At 52.9% G+C, this 20,359-nt stretch overlaps 1 protein-coding gene across 4 annotated transcripts; it reads left to right on the forward strand.

Annotated features, from left to right (window-relative positions):
• The first annotated feature begins 203 nt into the window (after positions 1 to 203).
• Positions 204 to 19,589, forward strand: RAB36 (RAB36, member RAS oncogene family). 4 transcript variants are annotated; one of them, XM_032229504.1, is made up of 11 exons: positions 208 to 339; positions 3,609 to 3,681; positions 3,808 to 3,899; positions 9,954 to 10,019; positions 12,273 to 12,374; positions 14,062 to 14,126; positions 14,248 to 14,299; positions 16,978 to 17,059; positions 18,002 to 18,092; positions 18,368 to 18,487; positions 18,909 to 19,589. In XM_032229504.1, the coding sequence occupies exons 1-11, from the start codon at positions 332 to 334 to the stop codon at positions 18,968 to 18,970; spliced, it is 813 nt and encodes a 270-aa protein (XP_032085395.1). In that variant the 5' UTR covers positions 208 to 331; the 3' UTR covers positions 18,971 to 19,589. The 4 variants fall into 4 exon arrangements, with proteins under 4 accessions (XP_032085392.1, XP_032085395.1, XP_032085394.1 ...); XM_032229501.1 differs by lacking the exon at positions 18,909 to 19,589 and having other exon boundaries at positions 204 to 339; positions 18,368 to 18,894; XM_032229503.1 differs by lacking the exons at positions 208 to 339; positions 18,909 to 19,589 and adding an exon at positions 778 to 1,029 and having other exon boundaries at positions 18,368 to 18,894.
• Positions 19,590 to 20,359: the final 770 nt, after the last annotated feature.

The following is a 20,359-nucleotide window of genomic DNA, read 5'->3' on the forward strand; positions in this document are numbered from 1 at the left end:
CAGGAACAGCCTCCTCCTGAAGGCGTGGGGGGGAGGGGGCGTTCCGCTGTGGGAGAGGAGGCGTGTTGGAGGCTGCACTAGATGAGATCTCAGTTACAGGATTTCTTCCTTTTGACTCGCCACAGTCCTGCTCAGTCGCCTTAGGGTCCCTTTAAGAGCGCGGGACTTCAACTCCCAGAATCCCCAGGGAGGCGCTCTGGGCTGCTGAGAGCTGGGAGTTGCAGTCCACGCCTCTTGAAGAGGCTCAGGCGAGACACGCCGGGCTGGACGGCCGCTGGCCACTCGGGGTTTCTCCCGCCCGCCACCGCCAGGCCGCCGCTCACCCAGGCCGATGGCTTGGTAAGCGTTCTCCGGGTCGTGCACCAGGTCGCAGAGCGCCATCAGGGCCCGCTGCCGCGTCAGCAGCTCGGGGTGCTGCAGCTCCTCGTTGAGCTTGGGGAGGCCTCGGCGGCCGAAGGCCACGGGCGCCTTGGTGGGATCGATGTCGGGGGGCAGCTGGGCCGAGATCCGCGGGTGCGCCATGCCGGAGTGGAGCCCGCCGAGCCGCACTCGCCGGGTTGCTAGGCGACGGGGACGCCGGGCGGGAAAGTCCGCGCATGCGCGCGCACAAGCTCTGGAGCGGGGTGGGGCCTTCCCGCGGGTCTGCGGGCGTTCGCCCGAGTGGTTTCGGGAACGTTCGGCTTCCCTCGTCGCTGCGGCGTTCAGAAAGCTCTCCCCTCCGCTGACTCGCCCTGCGTCCTGCGACGCCTCCCCGCCTTCTCCGACCCTGCCCTTCCCTCTGGGCCGGGGCTGGCGAGGGCGGCGTGGACCCTTGCCGCAGACTGGTCCCCCCAATTTCTCCCCACCCCTGGGAATAACGTCTCCTCCTGCACGGCCCCAGCTGGATGCCGGCTCCTTCCGTGGCTGAGAAGTTGCTTCAGAGCACATGGCAAAGAAGGGCCGATCCGAGCAGGTGGTTGAAACACCGATGCCAGGATAGAAGCGCTTCGGTTCCCAGCCAAGCAGAGCAGCTCAGTTGCCAGGAAGCGGGTTGGTTTTCTGTCTCACTTGGTTCCTGGAGCAGATCCTCTCCTGTGCAAACAAAAACGGGCAGCTCAGAGCCTCGTGCGTTTGCGGGAGGGGAGGGAGAGGTTGCCGATAAGCCCCCCTCCCTCCCTGCAGGGCTGCTGTGAGTAGGAGATGAGTAACCCGGAGGAGCCTCCTGGAGCTCCTGAGTCGGCCAAAGGCCTTTCGGCTCCCGAGCTGCAGGAGAAAGGTGGTGCTGAGCCCAGCAGGATCAGACCTCGGTTTCTTAAGGGAGAAGTTTCCCCTGTGAGACTCAGCCAGATACAGGCAGGAAGACAGAGGTTTCCCTGCTGATCAGCTTGGTTCCCCGTTTCTTGGAAGGTGGAATTGTGCCTATTTGGTTCTGACCATTACATAGAACTGGGCATCCTGAAAAGGAAGAAGGGGAACGATGGGCACAGAAGCAAGGAAAGGATTGTGGCAGAAATTCTGAGGCTTGGCAGCTGTGAGAAATGCCCACACACCCACAATTGTTGGGGGCTATGGGGAAAGAGGCAGAAGGGCTGTTTTGAGGAGCAGGGTGTAAGCAAGATATGGGCACCAGCAAGGGAATAAGAGTCTTAACCCTGACTGTTTCCAAAGGGAAATGGAGCCTTTTGTCAGGTGCAAAGAACCGAGCTGGTCAGAGTAGTTTATTGCTGCTTTTTACAAGAATCTCAGACTGACTGTGCTCTCTTCTTGGGAATAACCAGATAAGGGCTACAGGGATTTTACTAGGAGGGGGTAGGTTTGGGTCACTTTCTCCCTTGCAGGGATTCCAAATTAGCTAGCAGGGAGTCTACCCAGGGAGATGCAGTCAGAGTAGACAGGAGGGTTCCCTGATTTAAGGAATGCAGGCTTCCATGGCCAGAAGAATGATGCCAGGGCACCTGAAGGGTTTCTGAGGGCCTGGCCAAGTGCCAGACGACTGAGGAAGAGTGAATGTTGCTCCTCCTCTTTACAAAAGGGAAGAAAGTGGAGCCAGGAGAGTACAGGCCAGTCAGTTGGATGTATACTGTCCAATTGACAAGGTCCTCAGGCAGATTATGGATGAGAAAAGGCTTTTGTCCCCCTCCTCTCTGATTTGCTCCCCCCTCCCCCAGAATTCTGTGTCCAGTTTTGGCACCGCCATCTAAGCAGGACGATGACAAACTGCAGTGTGCTCAGAGGACAACTATTGATGCATTGAAGGCTCTGGAGACTAACCAGGGCACAGAGGAGAAGGCTGGCAGAGATGGGATGGCGCTCTTCAGAAATCCAAAGGCTGCCCAAGAGCCAACAATCTGCAATCAGTGGGAAGCAGATTGGGGTTAGGGCCCAGGAGGACCTGCCTGCATCGCAGCCTCTCGAGATGTGTGAAATTTCTCTTCTCCAGAGGTCTCCAAGCAGAAGAGGAAGGGATCATGGAGATCTTCCAAACCGAGCAGTGGAGGGACGAGACGACTCCAAGGTCACTTCCAATCCTATGCTGCATTTCCATAAGGGGCCTTGGAAGTCGCCTTCTCCAACGCCCCACCCCAATCCTCGGACTGTCCCGGTTGAATGGCTGTGATTGAAATCAGCGACGAGCTTCGCGATTTTGCAGGGGAGACGCATGCAATTAAGGCGGACGGGGTGGGGGTGGGGTTTCTGCGCACGGAGTCTCTCCTGGCACCGAAATTGATGGAGAAGGGGCATTTTCGGGCCGGGGGAAAGCGCCTGTCGGCGGAGAACCAAGAGGGAGGGAGGGAAGTTGGCCTTTCAGGTCAGTGAGGCAGCGCGGGGGCGTCGGGGAAGGGCCGAGCCTCTCCCGCCCTCGGGTGGTTGCCATGGCCACACGGCACTAGAGTCGGAGCCCGCCGAGGCCCTCACGCCAACTCCGCTTGCAGCAGCACCGCCGCCGCCCTGCTTGGGAGCCCGTGTGCGAGGGGGCCGTGGGCCGGGGCTGCGCGCTGCCCTTCGCCGCTTGCTGGGTGCGGGGGCTCGGAGGGAGGGCGGGCGCCGGACTCCCCGGCCCGGAGCATTCGCGCCCGCCTTCAGGTTGCTTCGGGTGGCCGAGCGGGGAGGGGGGGAGCCCGCCCCGGCCGTTCTGCTGGCCGAGCACCGGAGGCCTGGGCGCTGCTACCACCGGGAGCAACAGAGGCACCTGCCTGGGCGCTGTTCCGCCAAGCGCCGCTCCCTCCGCTAGTGCGGAGCCTGGGCGGGGATGGCGGAGGAAGGCCCGAAGGCTGCGCCGACTGAGGAGCTCCGGGCAAGGGGGGAGGCTGGCCCTTCGCAGGCCGCTGCTGGCAACGGCGCGTCAGTCGGGATCGGAGACGGCGCGGCTTGGAAGGGTGGCCTCTGGCAGGGCGCTCGGGGGCTTCCGTCTCTTGTCCAGCGAGGGTCCCCCGTGCGGTGATGGGGGAGCCCCGCCTGGGCTGAGGGGCGTGCCCGGGGGCGAGACAGGCGAGGGCGCTGCAAAGGCCGCCCCCATGTTCTCCGTCTCTCAGCTTTGTGTGCACGCAGAGATGCTGACTTCCGCCGGCCCGGCAGGGAGAGTTGAGGCTGGCAAAGTGTCCTCATCCTCTTTCTTTTGTGCCTGACAGCCCCTCAAGGTGGGCGATGAAGGGCCCCCTCCTGCCCGTTAGCAGAGACCGGAGGATCTTCGACTTCCCCAAGGTAAGCAAGAAATGCCCCTCCTGCCCTCCCTGATGGGGAGGGGGGTATCTTTGCCCAGTTGGAGGAAGGGATGGTGGGCCCTCCCAGCCAGGGCGTTCTAGTGATGCTGCTCCCCTCTGCCTGCAGTGCTACACCCCCGAGGCCTGTTTGCAGTTCAGGGAGGACTTCCATCCCCAGGTGAGGGCGGCCTGTCAGCGGAGGAACCCGGGCACCATTGGGTGAGTCTGCCTTCCATGGGCAGCAGCCTGTCATTGAGCTCTTCCATCTGCCTTGCTTTCTCGGCGATGCTTCCTGCTCTGGGCAAGATGCCCCAAAGTAGAGAAGAAGCAGCCCTTGCGGGGCTCTTTGGCCCCCTCGTATTTCTGTGAGGAAGATGCCTCTGGAATAACAGGAAAGTCTCCTCCTTTTATCTGCCCTTCATAGCGTCCATCTCCTCTTTATTGTTTCTTGCAAGCCACACTTGATGGGACACACCAGATGGGTGCAACACCTTACATGCTACCAGGATGTTTAAATCATTGCTTGCCAGAGGTTCTGAAGTGTTTGCACATTCTGCTAAGTCAAGTCCAACCCGCTTCATGATTTAAAAGGATATGAGCTAATAAAAAGTGTTGCAGGCAACATCATCAACCAAGGAGGTGCTCTGCTTTGTAAGTCAGGCCTAGCAGTGTATGCATTGCATTGAATCCCAAGAGCTTGTTAGTGCCACCCCACCCTCTTTCGTTGCAGACTTTGTCAAACAAACCACCCAGGTTCATCCTGTTTTCCAATTTCTGCAGACCCAAAATAGAAAATGGTTTGGATTTGAAGGACAGGAGTAACCTTAGGAAAGCATCTCACTCTGGGTTTTTTAACAATGTATTTATTTAAATTGTCGGCCCAGCTCCAGGAGACTCTGATCAGCATACAAAACTGGAAAAGACATAAAAGCAGCTAAAAATATTGAAAGAAACCAACAGCCCGGTCTTACACACTCTAATAAATAACAAAGTCCAGAAAACCAAACAGAAGCCATTACATCAACCCTGGGCCTGGGACCCAAAGCTTTCTGGAACCCCAGGAGAGAAGATACTGATCTTGCGGTGGGGGGGCTGTTCCAGGGAGTGGGGTCCCAACAGAGAAGGTACCCGGCCTAGGTCCCACGAGATGCCAGTGTTTAATGGGGGCACCTGTACTGGGCAGGCTGAAGCAATTGGGGACAAGCAGCCTCTCAGGTATCCAGGCCTTTGATCACACTGGGATTTATAAGCATTATCAGCATCTTGACTTGCCCTTGGAAGCCAACGGGCAGCCAACGAGCTCATGTAGCAGTGGTGGGCACACCAAAAAGCACCTGTTGCTGCTGGCACCACTGTATTTTGAATCACCGGAAGCTTCCTGGTGGTTTCAACGGCATCCCCTGGTAGAGCACATGGCAGTAATTGTGAGATGACCAGGGCCTGAGTGACTTTCGGAAGGGCCTCTTGATCGAAGAAATGGCGCACCTGGCACACAAGATGTATCTGGGCAAGGGGATGGCTGACAGGAGAATCTTGGCAATTGAAGGCTGCCCATCTCCAGGTTTACTGTTTACTGTTTATTAAATTTATAGGCCGCCCAATCCCGGGGGACTCCGGGCGGCTTACAGAAACAAAAATATTAAGAAAGTTTAAAAACAAATAAAACACAACAGATTTAAAAAGACACAACATGCACCCAGTCTAAGCGGGGTTGGACCTCAATCCAGAGGTCAACAGCCCCAGGCCTGTCGGAATAGCCAGGTTTTGATAGCTTTTCAGAAGGCCATGAGAGTGGGTAGGGTCTGGATCTCTGGGGGTAGCTCATTCCATAGGGCTGGAGCGGCAACAGAGAAGGCCCTACTCCGAGGCGCCGCCAGCCAGCATTGTCCAGCTGATGGTACCTGGAGAAGGCCCATCCTGTGTGATCTTATCGGTCTTAGGGAGGTGTGCGGCAGAAGACAGTCTCGTAGATATCCGGGTCCTAGGCCATGTAGGGCTTTAAAGGTGATAACCAGCACCTTGAATCGTGCTCGGAGACCAATAGGAAGCCAGTGCAGCTCACGGAGGATAGGTGTAGTGTGGGTGTACCTAGGTCAGGGGTGGGTTTCAACCGGTTTGCGGCAGTCCCAGCGAACCGGTTGGTCGGCGAACCCAGAAGTAAGTAACTTCTGGGAACGGCGAAGGGCCCACATGCCCGCCTGCGGTCCTTACCCGGTTTTGACGAGTTCTGCGCTTCCACGCATGCGCAGGATGCATACAGCGCCTGCGCGATCCTCCAGGAGCAGCTGGAGCGTCGCGCAGACGCTAGTACGCATGTGTGCACCGCGCGCGTGCACGAGGACGCCGCCGGCCCCGTTCCAACCGAACCGGTTGGAACGGGGCGAGAAACCCACCCCTGACCTGGGTACACCCAGTATCGCTCGCGCAGCTGCATTCTGGACTAATTGTAGTCTCCGAACACTTTTCAGGGGCAGCCACATGTAGAGCGCATTACAGTAATCCAGTCTTGAGGTGACGAGGGTATGAGTGACTGTTTGCAGTGCCTCCCGGTCCAAGTAGGGCCACAACTGGTGCACCAGGCGAACCTGGGCAAAGGCCCCCTGGTCACAGCTGACAGGTGATGTTCCAAATCAGCTGCGGATCCAGGAGGACCCCTGACTTGCGGACCCTCTCTGAGGGGAGCAAATTTTCTCCTCCCAGGCTTAGGGACGGACTAGCTGGGCTGTCCTTAGGAGGCAACATCCACAGCTACTTGGTCTTGTCAGAATTGAGTGCAAGTTTGTTCACTCCCATCCAGACCCTAACAGCTTCCAGGCACCGGCACATCACTTCCACCGCTACGCTGAGTTGGCACGGGATGGACAAATACAACTGTGTATTGTCCACGTACTGGTGGTATTTGATCCCGTGCCGGCGAATGATTTCACCCAGTGGCTTCATGTAGATATTAAATAGGAGGGGAGACAAGACCGACCCCTGCGGCACCCCATAATTAAGGGGCCTAGGAGTTGACCTCTGCCCTCCAACCAACACCGACTGCGACCTGTCGGAGAGGTAAGAGGAGAACCACCTTAAAATGGTGCCTCCCACTCCCACCGCTTCCAGCCGTTGCAGAAGGATACCATGGTCGATGGTATTGAAGGCCGCTGAGAGGTCAAGGAGCACAAGGATAGAGGAGTGTCCTCTATCCTTGGCCCGCCAGAGATCATCGGTCAGTGCGACCAAAGCAGTTTCAGTGCAGTAACCAGGCCTGAAACCAGACTGAAAAGGGTCTAGATAATCGGTTCACCGACAAAACCGTGAAGCCCTTATCCGCGCCGACATAAGCGCGGAGGGCAAATCCGCGCCGTCCGAAGCGCTAAGGAAAAAGGCGACCCTAGCACGACGACATAACCGCGGACGGCAAATCCTCGCCTTCCGAAGCACTCAGCACCCTAACCCTAACCCTAAACCAAACCCCTAAACCTAATCCTAACCCTTACCTTAATTTAAATTGGCTTTCTGTCGCCGCGCTGTTGTCGCCGTGGTGATGACGTCGCGGTGATGACGTCGCGGCTTTAGCGACGCGGTTTTGTCACCGCTATTTTGACGAGCGCGGTTTTGTCAGGCCACGTAGATAATCTGCTTCATCCAAGGTCCGTCGGAGTTGGAGGGCCACCACCTTCTCAACAACCTTCCCTAAAAAAGGGAGGTTGGAGACTGGACAATAGTTTTTAAGAATAGCTGGATCCAGAGAAGGCTTCTTGAGGAGGGGTCTCACCACCGCCTCCTTCAGAGGTTGTGGAAAAGAACTCTCCAGCAAGGAAGCGTTCGTAATTCTCTGGAGCCAGCCTCGTGTTACCTCCCTGGTCGAAACCAGCCAGGAGGGACATGGATCCAGTAAACAGGTAGAGGCACTCATCGCTCCCATGGCCTTGTCCACTTCATCAGGGGTGACAAGCTGGAACTCATTCCAGGAAATCTGAGCAAGACCCTCCCCCGGCATCTCCACTGGTTCTGTCCAAGTGGAGTCAAGGTCTGTCCGAATCTGAGCAATTTTGTCTGACAGAAACTGGGCAAACTCCTCAGCCCGTGCCTGTAAGGCATCCCCCACTTCCCCCCCTTTCAGGAGGGAATGGGTTATCCTAAACAGGGTGGCTGGGCGAGATTCTGCGGATGCAATAAGAGCGGAAAAATGTGCACATTTTGCCGCCTGTATCGCCACTAAATGTCCTAATAAAGGCTCTTAGTAGGGTTTGGTCGGATTCGGAGTTGCTAGCCCTCCAGTATTGCTCTAGGCATCTCTTTTGGCGCTTCATCTCCCAGAGTTCCTCGGTGAACCAAGGTGCCCTCCTGGATCCACTGCTGCGGAGAGGCCGCAAAGGCGCAATCCAATCTAGCGCTTCAGTTGCCGCTGTATTCCAGGCGGCGACCAAGGACTCTGTCGGATTGTGGGCAAGAGAGTCAGGTATCTCCCCAAGCTCCTGCTGAAATCCCAGCGAGTCCATCAGGTGCCTGGGGCGGAACCACTTGATCGGTTCCACCTCCTTGCAGTGTGGGAGTAGCTTCCGAAAAACAAGTCTCAACAGGAAGTGATCTGACCATGACAAGGGCGAGATCTCTATACCCCTTAGCTCAAGATCACGTCTCCACTGCCCCGAGAGAAACACTAGGTCGAGCGTGTGTCCCACTCTATGAGTCGGACCCTGAATTACCTATGTCAAGTCCATGGTTGTCATGGAAGCCATGAACTCCTGAGCCCCATCAGAGCGTTTGCCTAGGGACGGCAGGTTGAAGTCCCCCAGTACTATCAGTCTGGGGAACTCAGCCAACCCGGTTGAGGCAGGGCTGTTGTGACGCAGCTGGGAGGTAGATACGTCAAAAGCAAGCCCACTTGAACCCCTAGGTCCAACTTCAAGAGAAGGGACTCACACCCTACAGTCTCCGGAGCAGGGATCCTGCGAGGAACTAATGATTCTCGGATAATAATTGCCACTCCCCGACCCCTTCTCTGGTGTCATGGTTGGTGGAGCACTTGGAACCCTTCCGGGCACATTTCTGAGAGGGGGACTCCTCCCTCATGGCCCAGCCAGGTTTCAGTAATACATGCCAGGTCTGCCCCCTCGTCAAGTATTAGGTTGCCAGGATTGAGAAGCACTACATGAAAGGACAGCCATGCGTGTTGTTTTTCCTGTCATGAAAGGGAGAGGAGTTCTCCAGTCACAGGTTGTGGGGTAAAACGCGGGCTCAGCATTGTCCAAAGCTAGACTGCAATCTGGAGGCTGTTTCTTAAGGCATCTTCCTTTTGACCACCTTCACCTAGGAGAGGCTCCCTCTGGAATGGCACAGGGTCCCCTACTTGCCAAAGCTGGGAGGTTGTCCAGCACCCTGTGCTTCATCACGGCCTGGAAGGGTCTTCTGGCTGGGGTATTTTCAAGCTCCTCTGTATGGGTCTGGTGCTCCATGCCAGAATTGTAATGCTGGGCTGGGCTGGGAGGGAGAGTGCAGCTTCTCAGGGAACATGAGAAATTGACCTCTGGGAAAAGAGGAGGAGAAACAAGGAGAAAGAAGCGATTGTGCAGGTAATTGTGGGACCAGACATCAACTGTATCTTCTAGGAGATCAATTATTATAAAACTGTCTCCCTCTGGAGAATATAGTCTAACTGCATCTCTAAGCTAGAGAGTCCCAGCAATATGCTGATTAAAATGTTGGATCAGTCAAGCCCCCCTCTGGGAGAGGAGAGGCTGGCTGTCCTTCTCTCTCAACCCAGCCTTCCTGGCATGCTTGTTAAGTGTAAGTTTGTTAAGTGAGAAGTGGGAGGAGATGGCAGGAAGGAAAGGCAGGAAATGTAAAAGCAAATTGTGCCTCATATTTTGCCGGAGAGACATTTAAATAAATGCAGGATCTGTTCATTTTGTGGAGAGAAATGCATTTTGATTCATCTTGATGTCCTGATGTTGTTTTTGCTGCAGATCAGGGTCCTCCTGTCTGTTTCTACCTTTCTGAAGCACATCCCCCACACACCCCCAGTTTGCTTTACGCTCAGATTGGAAAAGAATTGGGGGTGGGAGGAAGCAGAGGGATGCAAAACCGCATTGGTGCCTGAACTGCTTCAAGCTCAAAAGGAGGATGGGAGGCTCTTGATAGGGGAGGACAGTGCCGAGTTGGCTCAAGCCACGGAGATCTCCAGATTTTGCATCCCTCTCCTTGAAAGCTCATTCACTCCATGAAATCATCTGTTTTTTCCTAACACTCTTATCAGCATGTTCAATGTGACAATGTGTCTTCCAGCCTAAAGATCTCCAAAATGGTGGTGGTGGGAGACCTCTGCGTTGGAAAAACAAGCCTTATCAACAGGTATTATAATGCTTCCTTGTCGAAACAATTCCATTTCCAGCAGCAATTAAGGGCGGCTTCTGTGCGTTATTCTAAATTCACTGGCCATTTCCTGCAGGGATCTTTGAGTGCTATGCAGGTTGCTTTGGGCCCTTTCTAGGGTGGGTGAAGCCCCTGTTGCTTGGGAGCACTGGAGGCTGATGGAACCGCCGGGCCTTAAAGCCAAGCCATGGGCAGGGTGCAGAGGAAGATCCCTCCCTCCCCCCCTCCCTTCCCCTCCCCTTCATGAAGGCTGTGGATGGACCTGGAGCTCGAAAACTGCACTTATGACCTTTATTCCTGTTCCACAAAGCACAGATAATATTAGTTGTTGTATTGACATTGAGTCTTTATTGATTAGCTCTTGGGCCATATCAAGGTGCCAAATTCCAGAAACAAATTATTACTAATAAAAGTAATATAAAATGGAATTTGATAAAATACAATTTAAAATGGAATTGGAATAAAATACAATTTAAAAAGGAATTGGAATAAAATACAGTCTAAAATGAAATTGGAATAGAATACGTAATTTAAGATATAGATAAAATACGATAAAATTATATTTTGGTGTCACCTCCGCAATCTACTCCAATCAGTCCCACATATGCAGATCTCAATCAAACCATTTTGGTTAGGGACTGAAAACTACATTTGCATTTACTCAGCCATTTCAAGTTACCCACCTTACTAAGGGTAGCGATATCATTTTGTGCTTCTATATCCTTAATTCTTTGGGCAGCTCTTTTTTTGAGTTGTTCTCATGTTATGCAAGAGACAGGAAGGCCATAGCTTCTTACCGAATTTCTTAGTTTGGTGATCCAGGAGATTTGTGATTGCAATTTTATTTACTCTAACAGACATAACTTGGGGAGTCTATCAGCCTCCATTTCATTGACTTTGTACCAGTAGTTATATGCTCTAATTTTGGATAGCGAATGAATTGTATGAATTCCCAATTCAGCTCTAACTGCTGCAGCAGATGTTCTTGGATCTACACCCAAAATACATCTCAAATCCTGGGATTGTGTTTGTTCTAGGACTGTGGTTGAGTATCGACCCCAAACTTCTGCTCCATACAAGAGCACAGGGGTAACCTTAGCTTTATAAATTAATGGAGCTGGGGAGCCTGGGTAAGTATGGTACTTTAGTTTAAGCAGTAAATTCAAATGGGCTTTAGTTCTAAATGTATAACGTTGATGATGGCAAGCCCAAGATCCCAAAGGTTACACCTAAATATACAAAGGTGTTAACCTGTTCAATTGGTTCACCATCTAATTGCCACCTATGTCTCTGATGGTGTTTTCTAAGCACCATTATTTTTGATTCAGATTTACTGATGATTAGGTAGTTATCCTGGCAATAAGAGCTGAATCTTCTTAATAGCCTACGTAATCCTACTAGTGTATCATCAGCACAAAGCAAGCTGTTGCAGTAAGTATTTAGGATCATCGGATCCTTCATTAACCCTGGGATTGATATACAAACTAAATAATAATTAGGCCAGGATACAACCTTGCCTTACCTCTTTATTTGTGTGAATCCTGTTAGTCCAGAGCCCCATTAACCCCATACTGCACCCTCAAACAGGTACTTGTGTAAAGGGCTTTAATCAAAACCAGGAATCTAGGTTCTACTTTAACAGATGTCAATCTACTCCATAGTACTTTTCTATTTACCATATCAAATGCTGCTGTAAGGTCTATGAAAGCAGCAAAGTTGTTGTAGGCATCATAAAAATAACAAATGTGCTTATTTGAAATTTAACTGTTCTTGGGCTTTTCTCAAGCTCACATCACTGAAATTTCAGAAGGAATGTGCAGCATATTTTTGACTACCACATTTTATTTAAAAGCAGAAGCTTCCGTTCCCTTTATCAGATGTCGGGAGCAGTTAAGTTCATCCCTTTTCTCTGCCATTTTGTGTTCTTCCCACGCTGATCGGCTGGCCTGTGTGCTGAACTGGACTGTCTCCCAAATGCGCACATAAAGGGACAACCGCAGCCTTTGGAAAGAACTTCCAAGATTTAACCCAAAGGTGATTTTTCAAGAGGCAGCTGGACTTTTTGGTTTTTCTTTGAAGACGTTTCGCTTCGCATCCAAGAAGCTTCTTCAGCTCTTTGCCTCTTGAAAAAGCACCTTTGGGGCAGCCATGACCGGGATGACTGAGAATCTCCATAGACTACCAAGACTTAAATGAGGTGCTGTTTTTTCCCTAACCATTTTTCAATCGCAGGTTTTGTAAAGAGGTTTTTGACCGGGATTACAAGGCAACCATTGGGGTGGATTTCGAAATTGAGCGTTTTGAGATCGCTGGGGTGCCCTACAATCTTCAGATGTAAGTTGGAAAGCGCTCCTGTCCCCATTTCCAGGTATATGGAAGGTTCACTGGAATAACCTTAAAGCAGCATTTCTGATGGAAAAGGCAGTCTTGAGTTTCAGAATGCCTTCGCTTGAGGGAGTTTGCATATTTTATGTGCATGCACTTACCCTGACAGAGAACGAAGCGTGTACTCGGGATGTTGGGCATCGTGCTTCAACTCCCAGATTCTGTCAGCCCTCCGTGGTAGACCAGACTGGAACCCCAGAGTGCACAGATGACTTTTATTACAGAGTTATGGTGTAGATAGTCCTTGACTTATGGCCACAATTGATTCTGCCTGCTTCAGTCATATGTTATGACAGTTGTAAGGTGGGCCACCCACATGACAGACCCAATTTTACCTCTCTCTCTTTTTTATGTGGTGTTAAACAAGCCCATTGTTAGCTAGGGGGCATTTTTGCTGGAATGCCAGTTATTGGCAAAAACATTGTCATAAATTGTGGCTACATGACCCTGGGATGCTTCAAGCAGCTGTAAATGGAGACCATTTCCTTAGTGCCTGAAATGTGGTCACATGACTGCTGAAGAAGGAGCCATTCAAACTCTGGAATTGGATTGTAAATACCTTTGGTTGGGGGCGGGGGTCTGTTGTAAGTTGAGGACTACCTGTAACAGATTCTTGCAAGCCTGTGTGTGCCTGCCCGCTCGCTCTTGGGAAATAGGGTGAGTCCTGTCTGAGAAGCTTTCTCAAATTAGTTTCTGCCCCAATTCAGATTTTTTTTATCTGACTACTGCAGCTTTTCCTCCTGTCCCTCAAGGTTATTCCTTCTGCCTGCTAGAGACGCCCATCCAGCCCTGTAAGCTCAGATCTGAAATCCCAAAGCCTTTGATGAGGAGGGAGGCTCAAGAGTTTGGGGTCTATGTGGGCTTTCTTAGCTCAGCCTAAAAAGATGCCTCGCTCCTTGGGCCCCATCGGAGCCCTCCAGGCAGAGCAATGGAGAGGGTTTCCCAGCAGAAAGCCTCTCTGGAGAAGAAAAGCTCATTCCGAGGGAGGCGATGTGCTTGTCCTGGCCTTGGGGCTTCTTCAATAGGCATGGTCTCTTAGGGCCTTCAGCTGAATGTGCCAATGAGGACATTACTGGCTGACCATAACCGGTGACCCAGGATGGAAGCTGGCTGGCTGGGATGTCTCGGAGGGAGCTTCTTCATTCCAGCCTTTATGGGAGAAATTGGAAACTCTGGCTAGGACTGCCAAGCCAAGATGGTTGTAGCCCCTGAGGGAACAGTCTTCCTGGGAAGACTGTTGAGCAACGTCTGAATGCCAAGCATAGCATCCCCATGATCACATGATTTACGTTCAGATGCTTGACAGCTGACTCATACTTATGGCGGCTGCAGTGTCCCAGGGTCACAGATCCCTTTTGCGATCTCCTGACAAGCAAAGTCAAGGGGCAACCCAGATTCACTTCACAAACTTGTTAACTAATTTAACAACTGCAGTGTTCATTTAACAAATGTGGCAAGAAACATCGTAAAATGGAGCAAAACTCACGTAACACTGTGTGTGTGTATGTTTTAATTTTGAAGAATGGGAGGAAGTTGTTCTTTGGGCTTCCTGCTTACTCTATACTTTAGCTCCGTCAGTGGGAGAATTTAGGTCCCCTCGGAGCCCCTGGTGACTTTCTCCTTCCCTCCTGCCCAGATGGGACACGGCCGGCCAGGAGAAGTTCAAGTGCATCGCCTCCACCTACTACAGAGGAGCGGAAGGTGAGCCCAGGGTGAAGACACCCTCCTTCTTTGCCCCCCCCCCCCCCCATCTTTGGCATGGCCAACCGGTGGCTCAGGTGCTGCTCAAACCTTGCACAATCTTATTTTACTTTCTTGGCAGTGATTGTCACAGTTTTCGACTTGGCTGACATCCAGACTTTGGATCACACCAAGTAAGTCCTCTCCGGTTTTCCCTTGTGACTGACTGACTTTGCCTATCCCACTGAGCCACGAATGACGGGACCAGGTTTACTGGCTGAAGAAGATCTGCCTGCTTTTACACAAAGCCAAAGTCGAGCAAACCCTCTTACAATTCAACCATCGTTTGGCCAAAATAATACCATGGTGGGAGACGTCAGTGATATGGGGTGGGCATACTAGGAGTCCGTGGTGGGTGGAGAAATGGCCTATTAGTGTCTCATCATGAAGCATTAAGCTTACCAGGATGATTAAAGGATCCGATCCTGCATACCCACGCATGCACACACGCAGGCAATGGAAAGGCCTTCAAGCTGTCCTGTGCCATTTCTGTAACAAAGAGTCAAACTCGTCTTCACTTGGAATTTGAAATCATGGCTCCTCCACATTTAGCTGAGAGCCTTTGCCTCAGAAAAACCCCAGGCGAGTTAAATATTAATTTACATGCGGAGAAGGGGCATGCGTGCATTAAACTATGTGGGGGACATGGCTTCACCCTGCCTGTCAATGAGGGAGGCACCGTTTTCTTCCTGCTGTGTGGAATCAAGCTGGGCAGGTCTTCCTAAAGGGCCCAGGAGGAGGAGGCCAAGGGAGGCTGAAGGCTTGGCTCGTCCTGATGCCCTTATGCCAGTTGACTCCGAAGCGCCTCTGCAGGCTGTGCGTGAGAGGAGGGCACAGCCATTCTGGGTTCTGATAAGCGGCTTCCTTCCAGCGTTGCCTCCGGCTCAGCTCCTTCGGGCTCCGGGGTCCTTTGGCTGGTGTGGTTTCACCCCGGCTCTTTCCAGAGGGAGGATCAGCTGACTTAACCAGCCTGGGTGGGCAGGGGGCCTGTATGGGAAGGGCCTGGCACAGGGAGCGTCTTGTTTGCTGAGCAGGAGAACAGATGGTGCACCTTCCGTGCCTCTGCCCTCTGCCTCTCCTCCTTTTTTCCGTATCACTCGGGGCATCACTGGATGAGTTTGCCGGTTCAAAGGAGCAACGGTGCAAACATGGGCAGATGGTCGGCCGCCCCCTGATTAGCTTTGCAGAGAGAAAAACAGGCTGAATGCTGAGAGACAGAAGGCAGGGATCTATTTATTTAAAACGTTGCTCTAGCTCCCCCCGCCTTAGAACAGACTCGGTGGTTCCCAATCAAGAATTAAAGCAACATAAAATAATATTAAAAGCCATAAACACCGACGAAAGAAACCAGGTACCATGTCAAGCTTCCAACCTGCAGTCACTCCCATCCCACCGTCGGGGGAAAGGTGGGTCTTCAGTGCATTACGGAAGGCCAGGAGGGAAGAAGCCTGCCAGGTTTCAGGCAAAGGGGCAGTGGCTACCATGGAGAAGATGGGCTTCCTACCTCCCATAAAATGGCTATATTTTGGTGAGGGGACCAGGGCTGTGCCCTCCTTATTTGATCTGGAACGATGGATAGAGGTCTTAAGGCCGTGGGAGTAAACCTATGGCACACGTTTTTGAGGACATGCGAGGCTTGGCCCTGTCAGCTCCATCCGTGCACTGGCCAACTGATTTCGGCCTTGATTTTCTGCCATTTTTTGCCCTTCAGAGGCTTCTGGAGGCTTCCCAGAAGCGTCTGGAGGGCAAAAAACAACGCGCAAACCAGAAGTTTGGGAACTGAATTCTGGTTTGCACATTGGGTTGTTTTCCGCCCTCCTGAGGCTTCAGGGAAGCCTCCTGAAGCCTTTGGAGGGAGAAAAATGGCCCAATGGGCAACCTGGAAGTCCGTTCCTGAATGTCCAGTTTGTGTTGGGCCGTTCTTTGCCTCCCGGAGGTTTCAGGAGTTCCCCGAAGCCTCCGGAGGGTGAAAAACAGGCCAACACACAAACTGGAAGTCCGAAAAAGGGCCGTTTCTGGCCTTCAGAGGGCCTTGGAGGGGGCGTTTTTGCCCTTCCCAGGTTCCTAGAAACCCTCGAGCCTGGGGAGAGCGAAAAACGGACCTTCTGGTCTGACCAGAGGTTGGCAAACAGGCCTTTTTCGGCCTCCCCAGGCTCCTAGAAAGGGTCTGGAGCTTGGGGAGGGTGAAAAACGTGTCCACTGTGCCATCACGTGCCAAAAGCAGGAGGAGTGCAGGGGGTCGCACGCTCAGGCATGGGGGGGTACAGGCACATAGAAGTATGGGTGTGGGCACGCAGACGCATGTTCCCCCACCGCTTTTGGCACGTGATGGCACAAAGCTTAGCCCTCCCTGTTCTCGGGGAAGGCAATTCGACAAATAACCTGGGTTTTGGAAGTGGTGAGCAGCATCTTGAATTGCACCTGGAAAGAGACTGGGAGGCAGGGCAGGTCACGCCCCAGAGACACTACATGGGCCAAGCGTGGGGGGCGGGGATCACTGTTTGTGCTGCTGTGTTCTGCACTAGCTGAGGTTTCTGCATGATTTTCAAAGGCCGCCCATCACAGTGATCCACATAGGGGACCCAGGTCCCTCTTGCAAAGAAGCTCTTTCTTTACTGCTCTTCCAGACCAGATAAGCAGGTGGAGGCTGCCCATTGCAGCAGGACAGGGAGAGGCATCTTTGGGGCTGGGGTGGCAGAAAAAGGCCTCTGCAGGGGGACTTTCTGGCCCAAGCCAGGACTGATACAGGTGTGTCTTCTCAGCGTGTCAGATGATCCCTCCCTTGCTCACCTGTCCTCTTCTCCCTCTCCAGACGGTGGCTGGAGGATGCCCTGAGGGAGAATCATCCCGGCTCCAGCTTTGTCTTTCTGGTGGGAACTAAGAAGGATCTGCTGGTGAGCCTGAAGGAATCTCTCTCCCTCCCTCCCCTGCCAGAAGAGACCACGGGCATCAAGATGGCAGCCAAAAAAACAGGCGGAACTTCCATTACCCGGTTGTGTCTCCAATCTTGGTGTTTCTGACCATAACCTGTAGACAGGTGTTAAGAGACCCTGGTGGGGTTATCCCCTAGACCCATTCTTTTGGCATGGGGGCAGTTTATTTGATAGATCAAGAAAATGCACTGGGCGCCCTTATGAAGCGAATGAAGAGAGGGTGGTGCCTTTGCTGCCCTCCACCACAAAAAGCCTGTCCCCTCCCTCTGCCCTGGGCTTTCCTTTCTCCTTTCTCTAGGGAAGCGGCTGCATCTCCCCATTATTGATTTTCTCAGGAAGCTCATTTGGGCTCTTCTTGGAAAGGGACGGGTGCTGGGGGTGAGGCTGGCGGCTTCCCCTGTGGAATCTCTTTCATGCAGACGAGGCCAGAAGGGCAGGGGGTATACAGAGGACCCCAGCCTGTCTGTCACCCCTCCCCCCACCACACTCCTTTGTGTTGCTGGCCCCCTCCCTTTTCCCTTGGATGTAGGAAGGATCCAAGCCTTGGAGGGACTGCTGGGCTGGCTGTGTGGCCCCTGATGCCACGTCCCTCACTTGCGGCATTCAGGCCTGGCCCAGCCGCCTCTGGCCAAGGCGAGTCCATTGCCCTGATTGAGGAGATACTGGACAAGGGCAGCCACTCAGCCCCCAAGAGTCCTCATATGCCAGGCTGCAGTCAATTCTGCTCCCTCTAGATCTCCTGTGGAGGCCTTTCAAGCTCACTGCCCCACCCTATTCCTGCAACTGGGGATTCCCCCACAACCCCTCATGGCCTGGGAAGAGGGCAGTGGAGAGACAGGCATTTGGTTTTGGGGAGGGGGCAGCATCTCATTCCCCCTCTGTGGCTCTACATTTCCATTTCAGTCCAATGCCGAGAGCGAGCGGATGGAGCGGGATGCCATCCATCTGGCCAATGAGATGCAGGCAGAATATTGGTCCGTCTCGGCCAAAACAGGTCAGTTGAACCCCAGGAAGGTAGCACAGCAGATCAGGGAGGGAATGGACCCCCCTCGCTTCCCCCTAGGACTGTCTGGAAGGTTTGGTGCCCTCAGGAGGCTTCCTCGCATGCAAGGGAGATCTTGGGCAACAAGACTCATGTGCCTTTGCTCTCCCAGCAAGCGGCCATGTTTGTCCCTTCTCTGACTAGAGGAGCAACAGCTAGCCAATATATCCACTTGCCGGGTTTTAAGGTTTTGAGTGGGGGTCTTCCCCTTTCTCCTCTTTATTCAGGGGAAAATGTCAAGGACTTCTTTTTCCGGGTGGCTGCCTTGGCCTTTGAGAGGTCTGTGCTAATGGAGCTGGAGAAGAGCTGCAACCGGCTGCTGCCAATCGGCACAGGAGACCTCATTAGTACGTTGGCCCAACTCCCCCCTCCCCCTCCTCAGGACAGCAGTCAGAGGGGCTCTTTCCTTCTACAGCAGCGTTTCTCAGCCTTGGCTCCCTGGAGACGGGGGGACTTCAACCCTCTGGATTCCCCAAGATGCTGAGTTGATCCCCCAGCCATCTTCAAGCGGCCACGGCTGAGAATGAGGCAGAGGGGGGGCTCTAGGGGGCTCCTGCCCAGAAGCAGCTCCTGGGGGATCCAGTGGGGCTTCTTCTGCTTCAGCCCAGGGAAGGGCAGCATTGGCAGCCACTCTGGTTCAACTCTTCCGAGGGAGCGGAAGGGACATCCAAGCCCATCCTGGAAAACACAAATACAATAGCTGGCCTTTGGGGGTGGGAGGAGAGGAAACCTGTGAAGCCCCTTCCCTCCCTTGGTCTCCTCTTGCAGGAATAGAAGAAAATGTGGCGTCTTCACACGGATCTCATCCATCCAACCTGAACTGCTGCTAAGGGCTCCCAGGGGACCCACTGCAGTGCAGGCTTCCCCCATCACTCTTGGACAAGGAGGGAATCACTGGATCTCGGAGAAGCACAAAAGAGCCAGTCCCCACCTCCGCTGCTCCCAAAGCCTCTCTGAGCCATGGAGGCTCACCTGAGGATGAGACCAGTCTTTCTCTGGAAGGGCCCAGTTTCCCTGGAAGCTCTTTGTGCTCCAAATGCAAAGCATTTGCCTCCTTGTTACCTGGAGATGAGATGAACGGACCAGATCGACTGACTGGGCCAATTCAGGGCAACAGCCCCAAACCAGCTGACTCTTCCTGGCAGCTGCAAATTCTACTTGAACTGGACATCTAGTTAAACCTTAACCACGAAATAGCTGTTAAAACCGGCAGGAGAAATTTGTACTTCAGAGTGGGAGATCTGGAGTGAGAAAATCTGGTGACCCCTGACTGTCTCCGACTTCAGGCCTGTCTACTGGCCTCTGGACACCAGAGGGTCTTGCTCTGACTTAATTGCCTGAATTACTTGTTAGTGTTGCTTAGAACGAACTGCCAGGGCAGCCCCTGTAAAACAGAGCTTTCTTTTCATGTCCTTTGTACAATTAAAGGCTCTGCCGGAAGGCCCAGTATTCTGTGCTGTGCTCCCCATCACTCAGTAAGACCTTAGCAGCAATTGGTGAAGCCCACTAGCCATGGCCCTTAGACTTATATATATGCCGCTTCACAGTCCTTTCCAGCCCTCGTCACGCGGTTTACAGAGTTGGCCTATTGCCTCCAAATCTGGGTCATTTTACAACCTCGGAAGGACGGAAGGCTGGGTCAACCTTGAGCCAGAGAGACTCCAACTGCCAAACTTCTGGCAGCCGGCAGTCAGCAGAAGTAGCCTGCAGTGCTGCATTCTGACCACTGTGCCACCAGAGAGCTGGATTCAAGATGCCAGTTCTCACACTTTCGCTTCAGAGAGACCCCTCGGCTAGTGGTGGAGAGGCATGTCCAGCATCACAGAAGAACTCTGAAGGAGAAATAAATTTCCACAACTGCCCCCCCCCCCACTCACCAGTGGACATTACCTGCAGCACCCAGTAGCCTTGCTGCATCCTATGCCAGGGCATGGCACTGCCCTTCTTGGTTGAAGGGAACATTTACCCATCCCAGGCAACGAACGTTTCCTGCCTCCAAACGATGCACTGTGGGAAATGGCTTTGTTTGCAGAGATTTTCCTCTGGGCTATAATTGTTTCACCACACAGAAGCTTTTAGTAGTATAGGTAGTCCTTGACTTACAACCACGATTGAGCCTAAAATTTCTGTTGCTAAGTGAGACAGTCACTTTTGCCCCTTGCCAGTTGTTAAGTGAGCCATTGCAGTTGCTAAGTGGGTAACAGTTGTTAAGTGAATCT

Source organism: Thamnophis elegans, chromosome 13 (assembly GCF_009769535.1).
Source record: "Thamnophis elegans isolate rThaEle1 chromosome 13, rThaEle1.pri, whole genome shotgun sequence".
Classification (NCBI taxonomy): domain Eukaryota; kingdom Metazoa; phylum Chordata; class Lepidosauria; order Squamata; family Colubridae; genus Thamnophis; species Thamnophis elegans.